The sequence below is a fragment of the Schistocerca nitens genome, chromosome 9, assembly GCF_023898315.1.
Source record: "Schistocerca nitens isolate TAMUIC-IGC-003100 chromosome 9, iqSchNite1.1, whole genome shotgun sequence".
Taxonomy (NCBI): Eukaryota; Metazoa; Arthropoda; class Insecta; order Orthoptera; family Acrididae; genus Schistocerca; species Schistocerca nitens.
The window spans coordinates 340,256,683-340,279,471 of NC_064622.1; the positions used below are offsets into that span (position 1 = coordinate 340,256,683).

A 22,789-nucleotide genomic window follows, 5' to 3' on the forward strand; every position below is an offset into this window, starting at 1 on the left:
AAAGTGTGTTGCAACTCACTAAGTGCTCTCATTATGAAATGCTGGATGAATGTAGGCTGGGCAATTTGTGCTTCATTTCAAGCAAAAGCTGTCCGCGGCTCGTGGTCTCGTGGTAGCGTTCTCGCTTCCCGAGCACGGGGTCCCGGGTTCGATTCCCGGCGGGGTCAGGGATTTTTCCTGCCTCGAGATGACTGGGTGTTGTTGTGTCATCATCATCATCATCATCATCATTCATCCCCATTACGGTCGGAGGAAGGCAATGGCAAACCACCTCCACTAGGACCTTGCCTAGTAAGGCGGCGCTGGTCTCCCGCGTCGCTCCCCTACGCTCTGTAAAGAAGTATGGGACTCATCATCATCATCATCATTAAGCAAAAGCTAGTTTTCCACACAGCTCAGTGTTTATGACGTAATATCTTCTAAACTGTGTTTCACACAGTGATATAATTTTGCAGGTATGTTCAGTGGTGTACACTGAGGTGGCAGAGTCGTGGGATACCTCTTAATATGGTGTCTTACCATTTGCCCAGCTTTGTGCGGCAGCTTGACATGACATGGATTCAGCAAGTCGTTGGAAGTCCCCTGCAAAAATATTGAGCCATACTGCCTCTATAGCCGTCCATAATTGCAAAAATGTTGCCGGTGCAGGATTTTGTGCACAAATGACCTCAATCATGTCCGAAGAATGTTTGGTGGGATCGGGTGAACTGTGTGGCCAAACCATTCGCTCGAACTGTCCAGAAGGTTCTTCAGACCAATCGTGAACAATCATGGCCAAGTGACATGGCGCTTTGTCATCCATAAAAAAATCCATCATTATCTGGAAACGTGGAGTCTATGAATGCCTGCAAATGGTCCCCAAATAGCTGAACATAACCATTTGATGATTGATTCAGTTGGACCAAAGGAATGCCATGTAAATGCAGCCCACACCATTATGAACCCATGGCCAGCTTGCACAGTGCCTTGTTGACAACTGAAGTGTATGACTTCATGGGGTCTGTGCCACACTCAAACCCCACCATCAGCTCTTACTATCTGAAATCGGGACTCGTCTGACCAGGCCATCGTCATCCAGTCATATAGGTCCAACAGATACAGTCACAAGCCCAGAAGAGACGCTGCAGGCAATGTCGCTCTGTTAGCAAAGGCAAGTGCATCGGTTGTATGCTGCCATATCCCATTAATGACAAATTTTACTGCACTATCCTAGCAGATACATTTGTCATGCACCCTAATTAATTTCTGCAGTTATTTCACGCAGTGTTGCTTGTCTGTTAGCACCGACAGCTCGACACAAACACAGCTGGTTTAGGCATTAAGTGAAGGCTGTTGGCCACTGTATTACCCATGGTGAGAGGGAATGTCTGAAATTTTGTATTATTGGTACACTCTTGACATTGTGGATCTTTGGATATTGAATTCCCAAACAATTTCCGAAATGTTGTGTCCTGTGCCTCTAGCTCCACTACCATCCTGCAATGTCAGTGTACGTGGATACTGTCTGCAAACTACATTGCAAATTAGAGTTACTAGTAATGAAGAAGTGACTTAGACCATCATGCCTGATGCTGATGTTTGCATGAACAGTGAAAATATTGTAAACGATAAACTTTTTCCCTTTCATCATTTGTGTGGGGTGTCTGTGAGAATTTTTTTTAAAGGTTTGAAATTATATGTAAAGCTGGTTGCAAGTTTCTGAGTGCTCTCCTTCTCAAATACTGGATGAATACAGTCGGGTATTTGCACAGTGTCAGTTGAAGAAAAATGCAGAGATTCTGACTGTAATACTTGTCTTATTGTATTAAACTTTTAACACGGTGTTATACCTCTGACAGTCAGTAGATAATGACACCATTAAAAATTTTTAGATTCAGTCAATAATCATTCAGTATATTGAAAATAAAATCCCACAGAATATAGATACAGGTGAAGATGTAAATAATGTTACAGGTATAGGGTGTTGTTGTTGTTGTTGTTGTTGTTGTTGTTGTTGTGGTCTTCAGTCCTGAGACTGGTTTGATGCAGCTCTCCATGCTAATCTATCCTGTGCAAGCTCTTTCATCTCCCAGTACCTACTGCAACCTACATCCTTCTGAATCTGCTTAGTGTATTCATCTCTTGGTCTCCCTCTACGATTTTTACAGTCCACGCTGTCCTCCAATACTAAATTGGTGATCCCTTGATGCCTCAGAATATGTCCTACCAACCGGTCCCTTCATCTAGTCACGTTGTGCCACAAACTTCTCTTCTCCCCAATCCTATTCAATACCTCGTCAGTAGTTACGTGATCTACCCACCTAATCTTCAACATTCTTCTGTAGCACCACATTTCGAAAGCTTCTATTCTCTTCTTGTCCAAACTATTTACTGTCCATGTTTCACTTCCATACATGGCTATACTCCATACAAATACTTTCAGAAACGAATTCCTGACACTTAAATCTATACTCGATGTTAACAAATTTCTCTTCTTCAGAAACGCTTTCCTTGCCATTGCCAGTCTACATTTTATATCCTCTCTACTTCGACCATCATCAGTTATTTTGCTCCCCAAATAGCAAAACTCCTTTACTACTTTAAGTGTCTCATTTCCTAATCTAATTCCCTCAGCATCACCCAATTTAAGTCGACTACATTCCATTATCCTCGTTTTGCTTTTGTTGATGTTCATCTTATATCCTCCTTTCAAGACACTGTCCATTCCGTTCAACTGCTCTTCCAAGTCCTTTGCGGTTTCTGACAGAATTACAATGTCATCGTCGAACCTCAAAGTTGTTATTTCTTCTCCCTGGATTTTAATACCTACTCCGAATTTTTCTTTTGTTTCCTTTACTGCTTGCTCAATATACAGATTGAATAACATCGGGGAGAGGCAACAACCCTGTCTCACTCCCTTCCCAACCACTGCTTCCCTTTCATGCTCCTCGACTCTTATAACTGCCATCTGGTTTCTGTACAAATTGTAAATAGCCTTTGGCTCCCTGTATTTTACCCCTGCCACCTTTAGAATTTGAAAGAGAGTATTTCAGTCAACATTGTCAAAAGCTTTCTCAAAGTCTACAAATGCTAGAAACGTAGGTTTGCCTTTCCTTAACCTTTCTCCTAAGATAAGTCGTAAGGTCCGTATTGCCTCACGTGTTCCAACATTTCTACAGAATCCAAACTGTTCTTCCCTGAGGTCGGCTTCTACCAGTTTTTCCATTTGTTTGTAAATAATTCACGTTGCAGCTGTGACTTATTAAACTGATAGTTCGGTAATTTTCACATCTGTCAACACCTGCTTTCTTTGGGATTGGAATTATTATATTCTTCTTGAAGTCTGAGGGTATTTCGCCTGTCTTGTACATCTTGCTCACCAGATGGCAGAGTTTTGTCAGGACTGGCTCTTCCAAGGCCGTCAGTAGTTCTAATGGAATGTGGTCTACTCCCGGGGCCTTGTTTCGACTCAGGTCTTTCAGTGCTCTGTCAAACTCTTCACGCAGTATCGTATCTCCCATTTCATCTTCATCCTATTCGATTTCCATAATATTGTCCTCAAGTACATCGCCCTTGTATAGACCCTGTATATACTCCTTCCACCTTTCTGCTTTCCCCTCTTTGCTTAGAACTGGGTTTCCATCTGAGCTCTTGATATTCATACAAGTGGCTCTCTTTTCTCCAAAGGTCTCTTTAATTTTCCTGTAGGCTGTATCTATCTTACCCCTAGTGAGATAAGCCTCTACATCCTTAAATTTGTCCTCTAGCCATGCCTGCTTAGCCATTTTGCACTTCCTGTCGATCTCATTTTTGAGACGTTTGTATTCCTTTTTGCCTGCTTCATTTACTACATTTTTATATTTTCTCCTTTTATCAATTAATTTCAGTATCTCTTCTGTTACCCATGGATTTCTAATAGCCCTTGTCCTTTTACCTACTTGATCCTCTGCTGCCTTCACTATTTCATCCCTCAAAGCTACGCATTCTCCTTCTGCTGTATTTCTTTCCCCCATTCCTGTCAATTGTTCCCTTATGCTCTCCCTGAAACTCTGTACAACCTCTGGTTTAGACTATCCAGGTCCCATCTCCTTAAATTCCCACCTTTTTGCAGTTTCTTCAGTTTTAATCTACAGCTCATAACCACTAGATTGTGATCAGAGTCCACATCTGCCCCTGGAAATGTCTTACAATTTAAAACCTGGTTCCTAAATCTCTGTCTTACCATTATATAATCTATCTGATACCTATTAGTATCTCCAGGATTCTTCCAGGTATACAACCTTCTTTTATGATTCTTGAACCAAGTGTTAGCTACGATTAAGTTATGCTCTGTGCAAAATTCTACAAGGCGGCTTCCTCTTTCATTTCTTCCCCCCAATCCATATTCACCTACAATGTTTCCTTCTCTACCTTTTCCTACTGTCGAATTGCAATCACCCATGACTATTAAATTGTCATCTCCCTTCACTACCTGAATAATTTCTTTTATATCATCATACATTTCTTCAATTTCTTCGTCATCTGCAGAGCTAGTTGGCATATAACCTTGTACTACTGTAGTAGGCATGGGCTTCGTGTCTATCTTGGCCACAATAATGCGTTCACTATGCTGTTTGTAGTAGCTTACCCGCACTCCTATTTTTTTATTCATTATTAAACCTACTCCTGCATTACCCCTATTTGATTTTGTATTTATAACCCTGTATTCACCCGACCAGAAGTCTTGTTCCTCCTGCCATCGAACTTCACTAATTCCCACTATATCTAACATTAACCTATCCATTTCCCTTTTTAAATTTTCTAACCTACCTGCCCGATTAAGGGATCTGACATTCCACACTCCGATCCATAGAATGCCAGTTTTCTTTCTCCTGATAATGACGTCCTCTTGAGTAGTCCCCGCCCGGAGATCCAAATGGGGGACTATTTTACCTCCGGAATATTTTACCCAAGAGGACGCCATCATCATTTAACCATACAGTAAAGCTGCATGCCCTCGGGAAAAAGTACGGCTGTAGTTTCCCCTTGCTTTCAGCCGTTCGCAGTACCACAACAGCAAGGCCGTTTTGGTTAATGTTACAAGACCAGATCAGTCAATCATCCAGACTGTTGCCCCTGCAATTACTGAAAGGGCTGCTGCCCCCCTTCAGGAACCACACGTTTGTCTGGCCTCTCAACAGATACCCCTTCGTTGTGGTTGTACCTACGGTACGGCTATCTGTATCGTTGAGGCACGCAAGCCTCCCCACCAACGGCAAGGTCCATGGTTCATGGGGTGTATAAAACCTATTCTTGTTGTAACAGTGAAGTATCTTGAACATTTTCAGCTATTTCATTTTGGAAGTAGTGTATTTTTTCCTACAGAGACGTGAATTACCCCCCTGCGGATTCGGGGGTAAGAATAGGCCCGCGGTATTCCTGCCTGTCATAAGAGGCGACTAAAAGGAGTCTCAAACATTTCGGCCTCCTGTGATGGTCCCCTGTTGGGTTTGACCTCCATTTTTCCAAATTCTTCTGCAGAGCGAGCCAGTGGGGAAGGCCGCCTTACATGGTGCATTTTGTCCATCGTGCATTAAGACCTCTAGCCAGATTTCTGGTCGTCGCATTGCCGTCCCGCTCGTTCTCCATCTCTTGGGTGAGGATGTGTTCCTGGGTTCAATTTTCACTATGCACTGTGTAGTGTTGAGCTCTGCGGAGACGACGACTGTGGACTACATGTCACCTAACATCCAGCACGGTAGCCAGTCCGTTGTGGTGAGGCCACCATGTACCCTGTTGGTTGTAGCCCCCTGACAACACAGGGATCGCTCTACTGATGCCTGCGCCATTAACTCCCCATGTATGCTAAGGAGTAGATGCCTATCCTCCTGGGTTTTCGGGACTCCCGGCAATGGCCATCCTGCCAGGTGGCCGTTGCTGAGGCTGGGTGGCGCCCATGGGGAGGGCCCTTGGTCGGAGTAGGTGGCATCAGGGCGGATGACCCGCTATGAAGCGTGGTACGTCATCTCTCGCTGGCAGCCAGCCGCCAGCAGTCTCTAAGTGTTCTCGGGCACAATTTAATGCTCAGAAGTACGATCCGAAAATGATCCCCTCTCTGGCCACACCGTGGGAGGAGCGTAAGTCCCAGAATGGCAGTGACAGTTATTCGCCCCGGTTCCTAGTATGTACGAGATCTGATGGGGAGTCTTTTCTCTCTACAAAGTCTCAGTTCTTCGTAGAGCATTTAGAGAACAAGTTTGGGGAGGTGGAGGGCTTGTCCAAAATGTGCTCTGGGTCAGTCCTGATACAAACGGCATCCTCTGCCCAGTCATGCAGGTTACTTGCTTGTGACAAGTTGGGGGATGTTAACGTTACCATCACGCCACATAAGAGTTTAAATATGGTCCAGGGTATTATTTTCCATAGGGACCTTCTTCTGCAGTTGATGACGAGCTGCACGCCAACTTCGATCGTAGAGGTGTTCATTTCGTCCGGCGGGTTCATCGGGTTCCAAGGAACAATCAAGTTGCTACCGGTGCCTTCATCTTGGCCTTCGAGGGTGATACATTACCGGAGAAGGTCAAAGTGATGGTCTACCGTTGTGACGTCAAGCCCTATATCCCTCCCCCGATGCGGTGCTTTAAGTGCTGGAAGTTCGGCCATATGTCTTCCCGCTGTACTTCCAGCCTCACATGTCGAGACTGCGGACGCCCATCTCATCCCGATACTCCATGTGCCCTGCCTCCCATCTGTGTTAACTGTGGAGAACCTCATTCACCTTGCTCGCCAGACTTCAGAATCTTCGAGAAAGAACGCAAAATCATGGAACATAAGACCCTGGACCGACTGACCTATACTGAGGCCAAAAGGAAATATGACCGATTACATCCTGTGAGACTGACATCTTCCTACGCCGCTGCTACAACACTTTTGCTAGCCCCATCAGTTTCGCGAATTCCGGCCGGATCGACGAGTAGTACAACTCCTCCTGCCCCCTTGCCAGTGGGGGGGGCTCTACCCACCGGGTTGTCCTGTGCCACCTACCTCAGAAGCAACACCATACCACCCATCGGGGACATCTGTCCTCGCTTCTAAGCCGGAGAAGTGTCCAACTTCTTCGACTTCTCACGCTCGCAAGGGGTCCATAGGGTTCCTCCCTTCCCACGTTTCCACCAGCGGGAAGGCTGACGACCGACAGTGGCGTAAGTGCCCATAATCAGCTGGTCGTAGGGCTTCACGATCCTCATCAGTCCCAGAGACTGAATCCGTGAAGCCCTCCCAGCCAGTGAAACCCAAGGAGCAGCGTGAGAAATCTAAGAAGAAGAGCTCAAGCCCAAGGAACTCGAGGTGCCACCCACCCTACCGCAACCCTCCCGCTCTGCGTCTGAGGACGAGGTGGAGATTCTGGCGTCCGCCAAGGACCTCGATCTCGCCGGTTCCTCAGACACCCTGGATAGCACTAGCACAGGTGCTCAATCGGAGGCAGCAGGTGACCCGACGGCTTAATCTGCCTTCCCAGTCCCGTCACGTCTTTCTCAGACATGGACAATACCATCCTCCAGTGGAACTGCAGCGGTTTCTTCCACCATCTAGCTGAGCTCCGACAACTTATCAGCCTTCACCTTCTCTTCTGCATTGCTCGTCAGGAAACTTGGTTTCTCGCAATGTGAACCCCCGTCCTCCGTGGCTATCGGGGTTATTATAAGAACCGGGCAGCTTATGAAAGGGTGTCTGGTGGCGTCTGCATCTATGTCCGCCTTCACACACTTCAGTGTGGCGCATGGCACATACTCCGCCATTGACCTTTCAATCTGCAGCCCTAGCCTCTTACCGTCTGTCCAATGGAGTGTGCATGACGACCTGTGTGGTAGTGACCACTTTCCGATCTTTCTGTCACTGCCACGGCATCACTCTTCTGGGCGCCCCAGCAGATGGGCTATGAATAAGGTTGACTGGGACTTGTTCTCCTCCATTGCCGCTATTGAGCCTCTCTCTAATGATGACATTGATGCGGTGGTTCAGTCAGTCACCACCAGCATCGTTACTGCCGCAGAATCGGCCATTCCCCGTTATTCTGGGTGCCCTGGGCGGAGGACTGTGCCTTGGTAGTCGCCTGAGATCGCTGAAGCGATTAAAGATCGCCAGCGGGCGCTCCAAGTCACAAGCGACATCCCTCCATAGAACACCTCATAGCCTTCAAACGGCTGCGTGCGCGGGCCCGCCGTCTTATCCGCCAACACAAGCAGGAGTGCTGGGAGCGGTATGTTTCCACCATTGACATCCATGTCTCTCCATCGCAGGTCTGGGCCAAGATTTGACACCTCTACGGCTATCGAACACCTGTCAGCGCCCCAGTGCTCTCACTGAATGGAGCAGTTTGTACTGACTCCGACGTCATTGCAAACAGCTTGGCAGAGCATTTTGCTCTGACTTCCGCTTCCGCGAATTACCCCCTGGCCTTCTGCTCCATTAAAGAGTGGATGGAATGTCGGAGCCTTTCGTTTCGCACCCACCATCCTGAATCTTACGATGTTCCATTCATTGAGTGGGAATTTCACAGTGCCCTCGCCACTTGTCCTGATACTGCTCCTGGGCCAGATAGCATCCACTGTCAGATGCTGAAACACCTTTCAGTGGACTGCCAGCGACGGCTCCTCGACCTTTACAACCGTATTTGGGTCGAAGGTGAGTTTCCGTCGCAATGGCGGAAAAGTATTTGTTATCCCCATTCTGAAACCTGGGAAGAACCCTTTGGAGGTGGACAGCTACCGTCCCATTAGCCTCACAAACTTTCTTTGCAAGTTGCTTGAATGGCTGGTGAGCCCGCGGTTGAACTGGGTACTGGAGTCTCGGGGCCTTCTGGCTCTGTCTCAGGGTGGGTTCCGTAAAGGCCGCTCCGCCGCCGACAATCTGGTGAGCCTGGAGTCGGCCATCTGTACTGCCTTTGCCTGTCGTCAGCACCTGGTCGCTGTCTTTTTCAACATGCGGAAGGCGTACGATATGACATGGCGTCATCACATCCTTTCTACGCTTCATGGATGGGGTCTTCGGGGCCCTCTGCCGATCTTCATCTGCAATTTTCTGTCGTATCGTACCTTCTGCATGCAAGTCGCGGCCTCCCATAGTTCCTCCCGAGTCCAGGAGAACGGGGTACCACAGGGATCTGTCCTCAGTGTCTGACTGTTTTTAATTGCAATAAACGGGCTCGCTGCAGTGGTGGGAAATTCTGTCCCCTCTTCCCTGTATGCTGACGACTTCTGCCTTTACTACAGCTCTATTGGCAATGCAGCTGCTGAACGTCAGCTACAGGGCGCTATCCGTATGATGCAGTCTTGGGCTGTAGCTCATAGGTTCCAGTTTTCGGCGGCCAAGACCTGCGTTAAGCATTTCTGCCGGCGACGCGCTGTTCAGCCGGAGCCGGGGCTTTATCTTGATGGCGAACTTCTTGCTGTGGTGGAGTCACATAGGTTTTTGGGTGTGGTTTTTGATGCCCAGTTGACTTGGCTGCCTCATATTCGGCAGCTTAAACAGATGTGTTGGCGGCATCTAAATGCTCTGCAATGCTTGAGCCACACCCGCTGGGGTGACGACCGATCTACCCTGTTACAGCTCTACCAGGCATTACTCCAGTCCCGCCTGGATTATGGGAGCCTGGCTTATGGCTCAGCATCCCCATCTGTGTTGCGGGTGCTGGACCCTATCCTCCACAGTGGGATACGCCTTGCCACTGGTGCCTTCTGGACCAGCCCTATGGACAACCTACTTGTGGAGGCAGCTGTCCCTCCACTGCGGTTACGGTGCCAACGTTTGCTGGCCACTTATGCTGCCCATGTTTTCAGCTTGCCCGGGCATCCTAACTATCGGCTACTATTCCCACAGTCGCACGTCCATCTTCCAGAACGTCGGCCCAGGGCTGGATGTACGATCGCGGTTCGCATCCTAGAGCTTTTCTCCGGGCTTGGGGCTTTACCTCTTCTGCCTCCTTTCTGGGCCCTTCTGTGTACACCCTCATGGTGTGTGCCTCGCCCTCGCCTTCAGCTGGAATTGGCACAGGGCCCGAAGGACTCAGTCCCTCCGGAGGCCTTCCGCCGCTGCTTTCTTTCCATCCTCGCAACGTATCAGGGCTCTGGCATTGTTTACACTGACGGCTCGATGGTTGCTGGTCGTGTCGGTTATGCGCTAACTCTAGGGGACCATTCCGAACAACGTTCATTGCCGGCTGGCTGCAGCATTTACACTGCTGAGCTGGTCAGCTGGTCGCCGTATTTCGTACCCTAGAGTATATCCGCTCCTGCTCAGGTGAGTCCTTCGTGATCTGTAGCGATTCCCTGAGTGGTTTACATGCTCTCGACCAGTGTTTCCCTCGTTCTCGTCTGTTGATGGCTATCCAGGAGTCCCTGCATACTCTTGCCCGTTGCGGCCGCTCTGTGGTCTTTGTTTGGAGCCCGGGCCATGTTGAGATACCCAGCAATGAAAATGTTGACCGCCTGGCGAAAGAGGCCATCAGTAAACCATCTCTGGACATTGGCCTCCCAGAGACTGATTTGCGAGCAGTCCTCCGCCGAAAGGTTTTTGCGCTTTGGGACGCTGAATGGCGTGATCGGTCCACGCCCAATAAACTCCGTGCCATAAAGGAGACGACGACTGTGTGGCGGTCATCCATGCGAGCGAACCGCAGGGACTCAGTCGTTCTTTGTTGGCTCCGCATTGGGTACACCCGACTGGCACCCAGTTATTTACTGTGCCGTGAGGACCCACCTCTTTGTCGTTGTGGGGCGGCTTTGACGGTGGTCCATATTCTGTTGGAGTGCGCCCTTTTAACTGTGCTCAGGCAGACGTTTGCGCTGCCTGATATGCTCCCTGCCCTTTTAACTGACGACTCTGCCATAGCGGCCTTAGTTTTGCGTTTTATTCGGGCAGGGGGCTTTTATCGCTTAATGTAAGTGTGTGTCTTTTTGTGTTGATTCTGGCCTATGGCCTATGTTTTTAAACTGATTTTTTAATGTGTTTCTCGGTGGTTGGCTTTTCCTTTTTTGTTTCTATGGTCGGCCAACCACTGTCACACTCTGTGTGATTTTAGTTCGTCTTGTCTGGTCTTGTCTAAGTTTCTCTTGTTCTGTGTCGTCTGTCATCTATTCTGTTGATCGTTTTTATTCTCTGTGGGTGTTTTTAGTATTTGGAAAAAGGGACCGATGACCGTAGCAGTCTGGTCCCTTTAATCCCACAAACCAACCAACCAGAGATGTGAATTATCCTTCTTGTTTGAGAGTAGTTCCCAAAAATTTAAATCTTGTACTTTTTAACCATATTGGCTTTTCTGCAGATTTTAAGAGAAACATAGTTAACATATTGTCTGTAACACATGTCCTGAAAGCTATCAGTGATACAGTAAAATACAGTTGCGAGAAGAGAGAGCCAATTATGTTGCTGCAGAATATGTTACGAAGAATAATTGGTTGCCCTAATCTAAAAGAACCAACTACAAATTGTGGAGTTGGAATACAGCAGAAAGGGTTAGAATGTGATACTGTCCCTCCCTGTCCCAGCCCCTCACAAGTTTGGTTGTGCTGACAGTTATCTGTATTATAGCCTAAGGTTTGGATTAGATTGGAAGATAACACATTTCATTAAGAGTTGGCAAAGCCAATGAATGAGAATGCAAAATGTAGGATGTGGTAATAGATTGATTTGTAGCTTTGTTCAAGGTCTATGTTAGTTGTTGGCAACATTGTTCCATAATAATACAAGTCATTATAATAACATGCATACCCTGCTTTGTAATTGGCTCAGTGATTTAGAATTTTTGTATGAATACGTTGTAGCCAACATTCACTCAATATTTAGTACTTTTCTTTATAAATAGTTGAAACTGTAAGATAAATTCAGAAACAATCTATTATGTAATAAACAAATCTCATACAAATATTTAGTGCAAATTATTTACATATATTTTACTCCAGCCATTAAGAATGCAAGGCGATGGGGTACTTAGTCAACTCTTACTACAAAAAGATCTTTACTTTTGTGAATAATATTGCAGAAAACCTTAATTAATTACAATAACAGAATTTTTGGGATAAATACAAAGAACAAAAATTAAGGAAAAGCTAGCAATCACTCATAGCTGATAGAATTTGTGGTGCACAGGAACATACAACACAGTGACAGTACTAGTTTTTAAGCTTGTGCTCTGGTCTTATAGTTTTAACCAACCAATATGTTTGCAGTTGGGTTTCTGTGTGCTGCAAATCAGCGGCTACCAGCATAAAATTGGCTTTTCACATTTTAGTTTGCTAATCTTAGTAACATGATACTTACAACACCACAGCCTCTAAATTGAAGCACATAAATTTTATAAACCAATCTCCAGTTGATGAAAATTATTTATATAGTGCTGTTTGTTTATACACTGCATTTATTTACATGATTAAGTGTTAAGATTTACCTCCCCTAGTGATTTTACACCCTTTCTTTCCACTTGAAGGTAATGCCAACAGTTTTCCAATGAAATAATGCACATAAGCAGCTTCATGGTGTCTCTGCATCAGTTCAATGTACCCAATGATAGTGAAGTGAATTTTGCAAAGCTTAGGGTGAAATCTTAAAAATTGGAGGTAGTTGTCCCCATTTATTGCCTGGCAATACATATTGGTCGACATTTATCTGTCTTTCTTCACTGACTGAAAGTAATGTGTAACATCTGTGCTACCATTCTTTGTATTGTATGCTGAGTGTTTACTCTGTCTGTCTGTCTTAGGATCCCATGCACTGTGACAATATTCTGATATATGTTATGGAAGTGATTATTCAGAAGAAAAACATTTATAGTTCAGCAGCACTTTTCCATTACTCTGGTACTGAAACAAATCTTTTGTTATTTTCGCAACAGCTCAATGCTTGTGATTTTTCTTTTGGTTTCATTGTTACTCTCATATATTTGTGTGACAGGAATGATTATAATTGTGACATACAACCTTCTAGGGAGAAGCTACAACACTTTTGCATTGTGTGAAATACATTTGTCATGTTTTTATGTTGACAGTTTTGAACAACTGTAATTGTACTGGACATTTGCAGTTTACTTCAAATAAATTCTATTTTGTTTTGTATCTTGATTATATTCACATCTTCTCCTCAGAAATGATCATGTGGTGTCACCGCCAGACACCACAGTTGCTAGGTGGTAGCCTTTAAATCGGCCGTGGTCCATTAGTATACGTTGGACCCGCATGTCGCCACTATCAGTGATTGCAGACCGAGTGCCGTCACATGGCAGGTCTAGTCTAGAGACTCTCTAGTACTCGCCCCAGTTGTACAGCCAACTTTGCTAGCGATGGTTCACTGTCTACATATGCTCTCATTTGCAGAGACGACAGTTTAGCATAGCCTTCAGCTATGTCATTTGCTATGACCTAGCAAGGCGCCATATTCTTCAAGAATGTATTCTGAACAGATAATATTGTGAATCATGTACCGTCAAGAGCGACGTTCATCATTAATGGATTAAAGTTAAGTATCCAGCTAATTACGTCCACTTTCTGAATTCTAATTCCTTGTCATGTTCCAGACCTCACGTCAGTATAGCTCTTCCCTCCTCACACCAGCCTGCGTGAGCTAAAACACGTGCATTTCGGCCTCCACTCGTAACACGGTGTTGGCTCTTCTGCCGACACAATAATTCAGGCATTCTACATGGATTTTCTGAACACACCACTCTATTCCAGTTTTGCTATTAGTAGAGCAGCCATGGTTATAATGTTTGATTTCAACACCACTGTGCTTTATGGGCATTTTCCTCTTCCCAGAGAACTAGCTCACTCATCAAAAATTAGAAGACATGCAGCTTAGTGCGCAATCTGAACCACAGAACAGTTTGTAATTTTTGTCACACAAATTAGAGTGAGTTCTTTTATTAATTTAGTTTGTACGCAACACTATTACTGTATTTACTCGAATCTAAGCTGCACCTGAAAAATGAGACTCGAAATAAAGGAAAAAAAAGATTTCACGAATCTAAGCCGCACCTGAAATTTGAAACTCAAAATTCAAGGTGAGAGAAAAGTTTTAGGCTGCACTTCCAAATCGAAACAGAGTTGGTCCATTGTAATATGAGACACAATTTAGGTCGAATGAATGACGATACACCTACAGTAGTTTGGTTCGAGTCGTAAGCTTAGCAGTTAAGCTTTACCAGGTAGCCATTGCTAAGCGTCAGGCGCTCTGTCCATATTTATATGGGTACCCTTCCTTTTTCACGTGCTTCGTCTGGTTTGAATCGATTGCTTACTTTGCTTTGATCTGATAAGTGCCGTTTTCTTTGTTGTACGTGTTTACGTCACTCTAAGCTGAAAATGCATTACTGTACTGTGTCATGCATTGTTTGTCGCAGTCTGTAGTGCGTGTTTACAGCCTGTCGCTGCTTGCGGCATGGCTTGCTTCTGTGCGCGCTACCGTCACTTACAATTTAAAAAAGAAAAAAGAGGAATCGTCTCATTAGTGAAACAATGGCAAGAGACTGCTATTTGTTGTTACTTACACTGCTGCTTTCTTTGATAATGATCAACAAGAACCAAATAATAGACTGCGTATGATAGAACATGTTCTGAACGAGAGTTAGGCGAAAATTTTTCTCCGTTGAAAATCTTTGCGGCTGATTCTTTAGTACATCAAATTCTGCACAGAAATTAGTCACATCTTAGATTTAAAAATCTAGTCAGTTGCCGGGCTTCATTTTTGACTGTATCACTATTAGGCATAAGAATAATACGAATATAAACATGACACGATATGTATATTCTTCCGTGTTTGCTGTTGTCTCACTCTAGTTTCGTAGTTTATTAGGCAGACAGGATTTAAATGAGATAGCAACAAACACGAAAGAATACATGGCAAAATGTTTATATTCGTATTATTCTTATGGTGAAGAGAATACTGTACGTGATTCACATTTCATCAGTTTCCTATTAGCAACCATCTCTTCTCACAGGTAGGAAAAAATTGAGAACGTAGAGTTGGCCATATTGACAAACATCCCAAACAGTCATGCCAGTCGGATTTTTGTAGTACATTGAAATTCTGCTACATTCGAAGATGAACAATACAGAATTTGTATTTACTTTGTTGGATAATGTATGAAAATGCAGTGGTCAAAACTCGGGGCGGAGAAAAAAGCTCATTTTCCACCTTTTTTTTTTAATTGACGCAGAGGTTTTGGCACCATATTTATCTTTGTGCCTACAAAGCATGCCTGTGTAGCGCTACATATATTCGACGGCAGAAATTAGTTGTGGCGGCACCTACCAACATTTTTCAGAACTTCCGCTTGCTTTGCACTCGATTCTAAGCATTACAAAAACCAGAAAAAAAGTACGGCTTAGATTCGAGTAAATACGGTACTTAGCTCACAATGACACACATTTTATCGATGTTAATGGCTTAGATGAGTGAGATAATCAGTAAAGATCATATTGGCTAACTGGTTACACATACGGAACTGAGACTAATAATGAAAGTCTACCTTCAGGTTCTCTGTTGCAAATTTCTTTATTTGCACGTAAGGGTTTCAACTTACAAAACTGATCTCCAGGCTGTATGTGCAAATGAGAAAATATGCTGTAATTCTTGAGCCAGTGACTTCAAGCCATGCCACATGTGTGTTGATCTGTGCTTTACGTGGTGCCTAATGACAGAGTAATGAGAATGAATGAGGTTGTGGTAAAGCTAATGGGGTGATATTTCATTGCTCTTAGTCTTCGTTTAGTTAGATGCGACAGTTCTCAAATCAGGAGGTCGCTGAGGGTAGAATTGACTTTTTTTTAAGCCACCTTAGCCTTGGTGTTGGTTAGGGCTTCAGGTGTCACACCCTGCGGCCATTAACCCTAATGGGCCCTCGTTTGCAAGTAATTGCCAAAAAAAGAAAAAGAAAAAAGGTCTCGTGATCCACTAGAATCTTTAAAATCTAAAAAACTGTTATGCTGAAGATCGTGTGTCCTTAATGGTCAAGTGTGTTGGTACCTTGAGACTGGACATGGTGAATTGATAGTCAGGAATGCTGCTAAGGTGACAAAAATGCTGTCACCAACACCCCACTGAGTTTGGACAAGGTCACGTAATAGGGCTACGAGAAGCTGGACGTTCTTTCTGTGATACTGCAGAAAGACTTGGAAGGAATGTAGCCAATGTACACGATTGCTTGAAGAGGTTGTCACGAGAATGTACATTTGCAACAAGGCCGGGCTTTGTACGGCCACATGGCACTACCAAGAGGGAAGACCGTCATGTTCGGCGTATGGCTCTGTTGCAATGTACTGCATCTGCAGCAGCAATTTGAACAGCAGTGGGAACACAGTGAACTGTTACAAATCTGTTACCTCAAGGGCAGCTTCAAACCATCGCTTTGCAGTGTGCATTCCATTGACCCCAAACCACTGCCATTTTTGACTTCAACTGGTGTCAAGCAAGAGTTCATTGGAGAGCAGGGTGGAGGCCAGTTGTTTTTTTCTGATGAATGCTGGTCCTGCTTTGGTACCAGTGATGGTCACGTGTTGGTTAGGAGGAGGCCAGCTGAGGATTTGCACCAAAGCTGGGTGTTAGACACATCGGACCTACATCTGGAGTTATGGTTTGGGGTGTGATTTTGTATGACAGCAGGAGCACTCTCATGATCATCTCATGCACCCTGACTGCAAATTTGTATTTTAGTCTGGTGATTCGATGTGTTGTGCTGCCATTCATGAGCAGTATTGCAGGGGATGTTTTCCAGCAGGATAATTCTTGTCCACGTACTGCTGTTGTAACTGAACATGTGTACAAATCATTGACATGTTGACTTGGACTGCTCATCAGCAGATTTATCACCAATCAAGCACAAATGGGGCATCATAGGATGACAGCTCCAGCATCATCCACAGAGAGTATTAACCGTCCCTTTATTGTCAGACTGAATGCAACAGGCATGGAACTCCATCTGACAAACTGATAATCACTTATATATATTACCTAGACGGATGTATTCCTAAAATTTCATTCCTGTACATTAATAATTGTTTTGGTGTTGCAATTTCTTTATTTCCTCCCATCAGTGTATTTTATTTGCTCTCACTTTTTCTTCCATTTATTCTTTTTTGTGTTGAATTTCTGTCTCTGTCTAATTTTAATTATTTTTATGTATTTATTTCAGTTTAGCTTCTTTCTATCATTTTATATTTTCATACGTGTTATCCCAATCATTATTTCTATACAATTTACTTGAATTCTGTTTTATTTATAAGCTTTGTTGTTGTTATTTTAGTTTACCTTTTATCCAGCACTAGACAGGCACCTTCCTCTGCCGTTCCACCATTCATCTTCTGTAAATGTTTTGTTCCAGTCCAGCTTCTTTCATCTTAAACTAGTCTTTATTGAGTCAGTCCATCTTGACCTAGGTCTCCCTCATGTCCTCAGACTTGGCCTCCATCATTTCTTTTGATATTCTTCCATCTCCCATTCTCTTTTCATGTCGAAACCATTTTAATCCATTCTTCTCAATTCTCTCATTGAGTTCTTCTTCTCCAATTTCATTATGAACATCTTCATTCTCATTCTGTCTCTCCTCATTTTCCCTAAAATACTTTTTATGAATTTCATTCCACTGGCTTGAATTGTTCTCTCCTCTTTTACTGTCATTCTTCAAGTGTATGATGCTTATGTCAGATGAGTAAAAAGTGCATCTTGTACCGCACTTCCTCACACTTCATTGGCACCTCCCTTCCCCAGTCCAAGCACCTCATACCTGGATAAAATGTATTGCTTTATTGTACCTCTTTGCTAACTTCTGCCACCTTTTCTTCATTTTCTATTATCATAGTTTCTAGATATTAAAAGTTATTCACAATTTCTCTAGTCTGACCTTTAATGTTAATCTGTCCCGTACCTTCTTGTCTCCTCTGGTTACAACCAGAGTTTTTTTCCCCCACATTGCATTTCATTCCATACCTCTCATTTTTTTCCATTTAAGGTGTGTTGTTAGTTCTTGTATCTTCTTACTGTTGGTTCCCCACACCATGATATCATTAACAAACTAGCAATACCTTCACCTTCCTTCCTATGTGAGCTTTTTTTCTCTCATACAATTCCATCCATCCCCATTATATATAATAATTGTGGCATCACACTTACTTGTTTCTACCCTGTAATATTCCTAAACCAGTCAGTTCTACCAACTTTGGTGTGGATGCAGCTGAAGCTTTTTTTATACATTGCTTGAAAGATTTCAATTTGTTTTTGCATTCCTTTCCTCTCTTTATAAATCTATGTTTTATTTAAATCTTCATCTGCTTTATTATACCCATAATAAATATTATAAAACTGCTGTTGGCAACAATTTTTTGTCAAAGTAGATATGATGGGATTTGGGTCGACCTTGACCACTCCAGTGGGATCTATATTATTGGTTATTTGCCATTAACTATCACAAATCAGTTCCTTTTTGTTTTTCTGTTGACTACCTTCTCTGTGTTTTGCTCTTGCATTTATTCTTTGCAAGTGCGGCATTTAAAATGTGTGAAAACACGAATCCATCAGCCAACAAAGGACACGATAAAAGAAAGGAGAAATTTGGTGAAGAACTGAGAACTGATAGAAGTGCCTTACACTATGAGCTATCTATTTATAAGAAGATTTCTCTTATTTCTCAAAACTCTCCTGGTTTTATAAATGCAGATGCTGTAATTATGGGCAAACAGATCACACTAGAAATGATTTGACTATTGGAGAATGTTACTGTTCACAATGAGAACCTTATTTTACATGGCAAAACTGATGATATATGCCTTTCCATACTGCTACATATTGATTTGCAGATTTTTTAAATTCCTTAAAAAAATATGTTCATTGCAGTGTACTCTCAATGATGAAAATATATTCCAATTTTGAAGCACCCCCATTGAATTACATTCTGTTAACATGCAAACCAAAAGCAACTGCCCATACCAAAGCCAGTCTTTGTTATTCTAGGAAAAGACTCTAAGGAAATGGTTTCTCCCTTTTCTGGAGAAGAGAATATTTGAAGAAATTGAGAGATGGTGTCAAGAAAGGCAGAATAAAAATCAACGAACTGTGTCTGATAGTTTTTGAAATGACTGGCAGTCTAGCGAGAGTGACTGGAAACAGCGGTCATGTGTGCACAACGTCGGCCTGCTTGTGTGAATATGTGGGTGTTTTCCTTTCTTTTCTGAAGAAGGCTTTGGCCGAAAGCTTAGTGTAATGGTCTTTCTGTTGTGCCTGTCTATGACTCAATGTATCATCTTTATGTGTGTCATCTTTATGGCGAGTAGCAATCTCTCCTTTCATGATTTTTGATGTTTTAAAAATTTGTGTGACAGTAAAAAAAAGTACATCCTGTTGTAACAAAAAGTAAATTTTTGTGACCATTGCAAAGCCAGCACAAATAGATTGATGCTTTTGTCTTTAAAGCAAAAGATCAGTATTGTGAAAATTTAAGTATTATGATAGGTAAATAAAAATAATTAAAATCACACAGGCAAATTCCAAATAAAAAATTACAGTCATTAAAATGACTTTGCAAAAGATACTAAAACTAATTAGTTGAATAAAAATAAGGATCAGTCAATTTGGTAAAGACAAAAGGCTATGTGATGCTTGACAGTGCTTGGACACTCTACCTTCAGCATGCCACCTAGCTAAATTAAATGCTACACTACAGTGCTGTTTTGGTAAAATAATCCGTATTATTTCAAGGCTCTAGTGAAGCACAAGAAATTTCATTTATGTTGATTACTCACAAATGAGGCCCCATCTGAATGAATGGCTGCAGGGTGTAATACCTGAGACCATAACTTGCACCACCATATAGGAGGCTTCAAAAAGTTGATTCCATCCTTGAGAATCTTTCCTTGTCAGATCAATGAAACACAAAGGTAACCACTTCTGACAAGAACCACTTCTTGTAAAGCACTGTTGCCTTAAAAAAGAATTTGCTGATTGATAAATGCTGCAATAAGTTGCAGGTTGCAGAAATGACCTTTCTCTAAAGATGTTCCCTTTCCTAGTTGCTTCTGCATGCAGTCACACAAGAGATATTTCTTGGAGCTCTGAACTGCTAGCTATATAGCATTAATGGTGACAGTATCCTGTAATACTAGCTCATTCTGAACTGAGTAATGTACCACCTAGCACCAGGGTATCTCGTCTGTGCCGAGTTATATTGCGTGGTGCACGCAGGGAGAAACCTTCGATGGCGTTGGTGCTGTGGCAGCCGCCAGCTGGGAACCTGGGTGAGCAGCTGCGCAGTGCTGCACGCCTCAACGCTTCTCATGCGGCTGAGGAAAGGCAGCAGCAGCAGCAGCAGCAACAGCAACAGCAACAGCAACAACAACAGCAGCAGCAGCAGCAGCAACAGCAACAGCTAGACTCCAATGACAATAACAACACGCCTGCTGCTGTTGATCTGAATACTTTTACGTCACAACAAGGGTATGTATCAACAGCTCATAAATCAGTAGTTTCCCTGTGACCTCCAAGACATGTAGCTCTTTGTGCTCTCTTTTGCAGACCACTTAAAGTAACCCCATGATAGGAGTGATATGGTGCTCCGGATTAATTTGAATACATTTGTCATCACATGTTATGCATCAACTAAATAATGTTTTTGTAATCCTTAAAACTAATGGCCTCTGACTGATGTTGCTTAGAACAGTTTACCTGCTTCAATATAACAACAGGGGGACATCCAGTAAGTAACGTCTATTTTACAGTAAAATTGCAACCAGCAAAGATTTTAGGAAGAATCAGTGTAATTTTTGCAGCTATGTATCTAACGTCACTTTTGTGTATGGTCTGTGGTCCTTCCACCCATCAAGAATTTAGAGGGAGGGGGGGGGGGGGGGTCAGAAGGATCCAGTGCTGGCTTCTAACAATAAAGAACTGTATGCCAGCACATTTCCTTTGCTTGCTGGCCAGAAATAGAGGAAGAAAATTTCTTTTCCTCCAGACTGAAAGTGGCTACTGTTAGGTTGCATAATTGGATAGTAACAAGTACTAGTGACTTCAGCTAAAGAGATCCTGCCACTGTTCATTCAACAGACTCGAGGTTAGATTTTGACTCAAGGTACTGGCAGAGACTGGAGCATCAGGCTTTTTACATTTAGGTAGTTTCATGTTATATGGTTTATTTGTATGAGCAATCGTAAGGGTATGACATGAGTCTTTTTGCAATCACTTTTCACACTCGTATGTAAATATGGCTGCAAGGTGACATGTAAAATTGTTTATTATTATTATTATTATTATTATTATTATTATTAATTTGAAATATGGATAAGATTTAGTAATTCCTGCCCATCACCTTTTACACGTTACAAAAATCGAAATTCTTCTATGGAATAGGAGGAGTTGGCAAGGAGAAACATTTTCAGTTTGTTTTCAAATTTAACTTGTGCATTAAACAGCCATTTTATATCACTGGTAAGTAATAAAAAAAAAATGGCAGCAGCATTGTGCATCTCTTTTTGTGCTAAAGGCAACGTTAATGTGGAGTAATGAACGCCAGATGAGGAATAACTGTACTTTAAGGCTGTAGCCAAAATACCCAAAGCCTTAAACAGGTCACTGCAAGATGATCATGGGTGAGTGACACATATTATTCTTAACAGCACATTTTAAGCAGTGGTTCCCAACTTTTTAGACCATTACTCCTGAGTCTCTCCCTCCCCCCTCCCCAAACCATCTGTTGCCCCTCCCCCTCCACCACCAACTTGAGCACCTAAATAAATTGCAGTAGGAAAGACTTTTCTTGGAACACTTTTATTTTTAAAATGATGAAAGAAGAATTATATATTTTGTGTGTGTGCGTGCGTGGGTGTGTGTGCGTGCGCGCGCGCATGCGCGCACGTGCGCGCATGTTAGAATGAATGACAAAGGAATTCATGGTGCATCGTAAGTGCTACCCACAACACTTTCTGAGAAAAGAAAGCTAGCTATCCACAGCAAGGGTACACACTTGTTACAAAACATAGAGGCACTGCAATGCTCTTATCCATTGCGCCACTTGCTTGACGTGCACACTGCAACCTCATTTAAAATCAAACAAGTTTAGATGTGTGAATTGTACTTACTGATTGTCAGTTCACTTAATTGCTGCACTCCTTACTTCTGAACTGGCGGAAACTGGATGACTTTAGACTGTTATTGCTTTGTGTCTAACCACTCTATTAATAATAATAAAAAACTGTATACAGCACTATAGTAGCCCTCATGGAGTTACTTCTGTGCCGTGTTGTCAATTAATTAATTTTCTCTTTCAAAGTGAGTAATGAAGCAATTTCTGGACTATTACAATTAGTATCTACATCTTGGAGAAGATATTTTTTTTAAGATATTTAGCATTTGTTACGTATATGTCTCATTTATATCATCAGCGATACACAGGGCAAAGCACAACATATGTGTGTAGTGGGTGAACAATGTGAGGAACCCGTAACATCCACCTCATTAATGCTATTAATCCTCAAAGTAATTATAAATAACTTACATAATCAATATTAGAGTCTTACAAAACTGTGATAATAGTGATGATTGTTTGAAAATAATTTAGTTCATGACTGAAACAGAATCAAATCACTCAGTTTTTACCCCCCGACTAATTCCATTTTATCCCTCAGGGAGTAATTACCCCCTAGGTTGGGAACCACTGTTTTAGAGGAATGAACATAGTTTTTCTTAAAGATGAGCTACCTGAGAACATAATTCCATATGATAGTATCAAATGGAAAATAAGCAAAATGTTAACTTACTGATCTGTCTCTCCCAAGTTTTATGATGTTTTGAAGTGCAA

At 43.0% G+C, this 22,789-nt stretch overlaps 1 protein-coding gene across 1 annotated transcript in view; it reads left to right on the top strand.

Annotated features, from left to right (window-relative positions):
* The window catches only part of LOC126203516 (KIN17-like protein), an 82,285-nt gene that overhangs the window by 47,058 nt on the left and 12,438 nt on the right, over positions 1-22,789 (top strand). Inside the window, exon 5 of the mRNA XM_049937841.1 lies at positions 20,179-20,430. Coding sequence (XP_049793798.1) covers positions 20,179-20,430 — 252 coding nt within the window. The remainder of the gene's footprint in view (positions 1-20,178; positions 20,431-22,789) is intronic.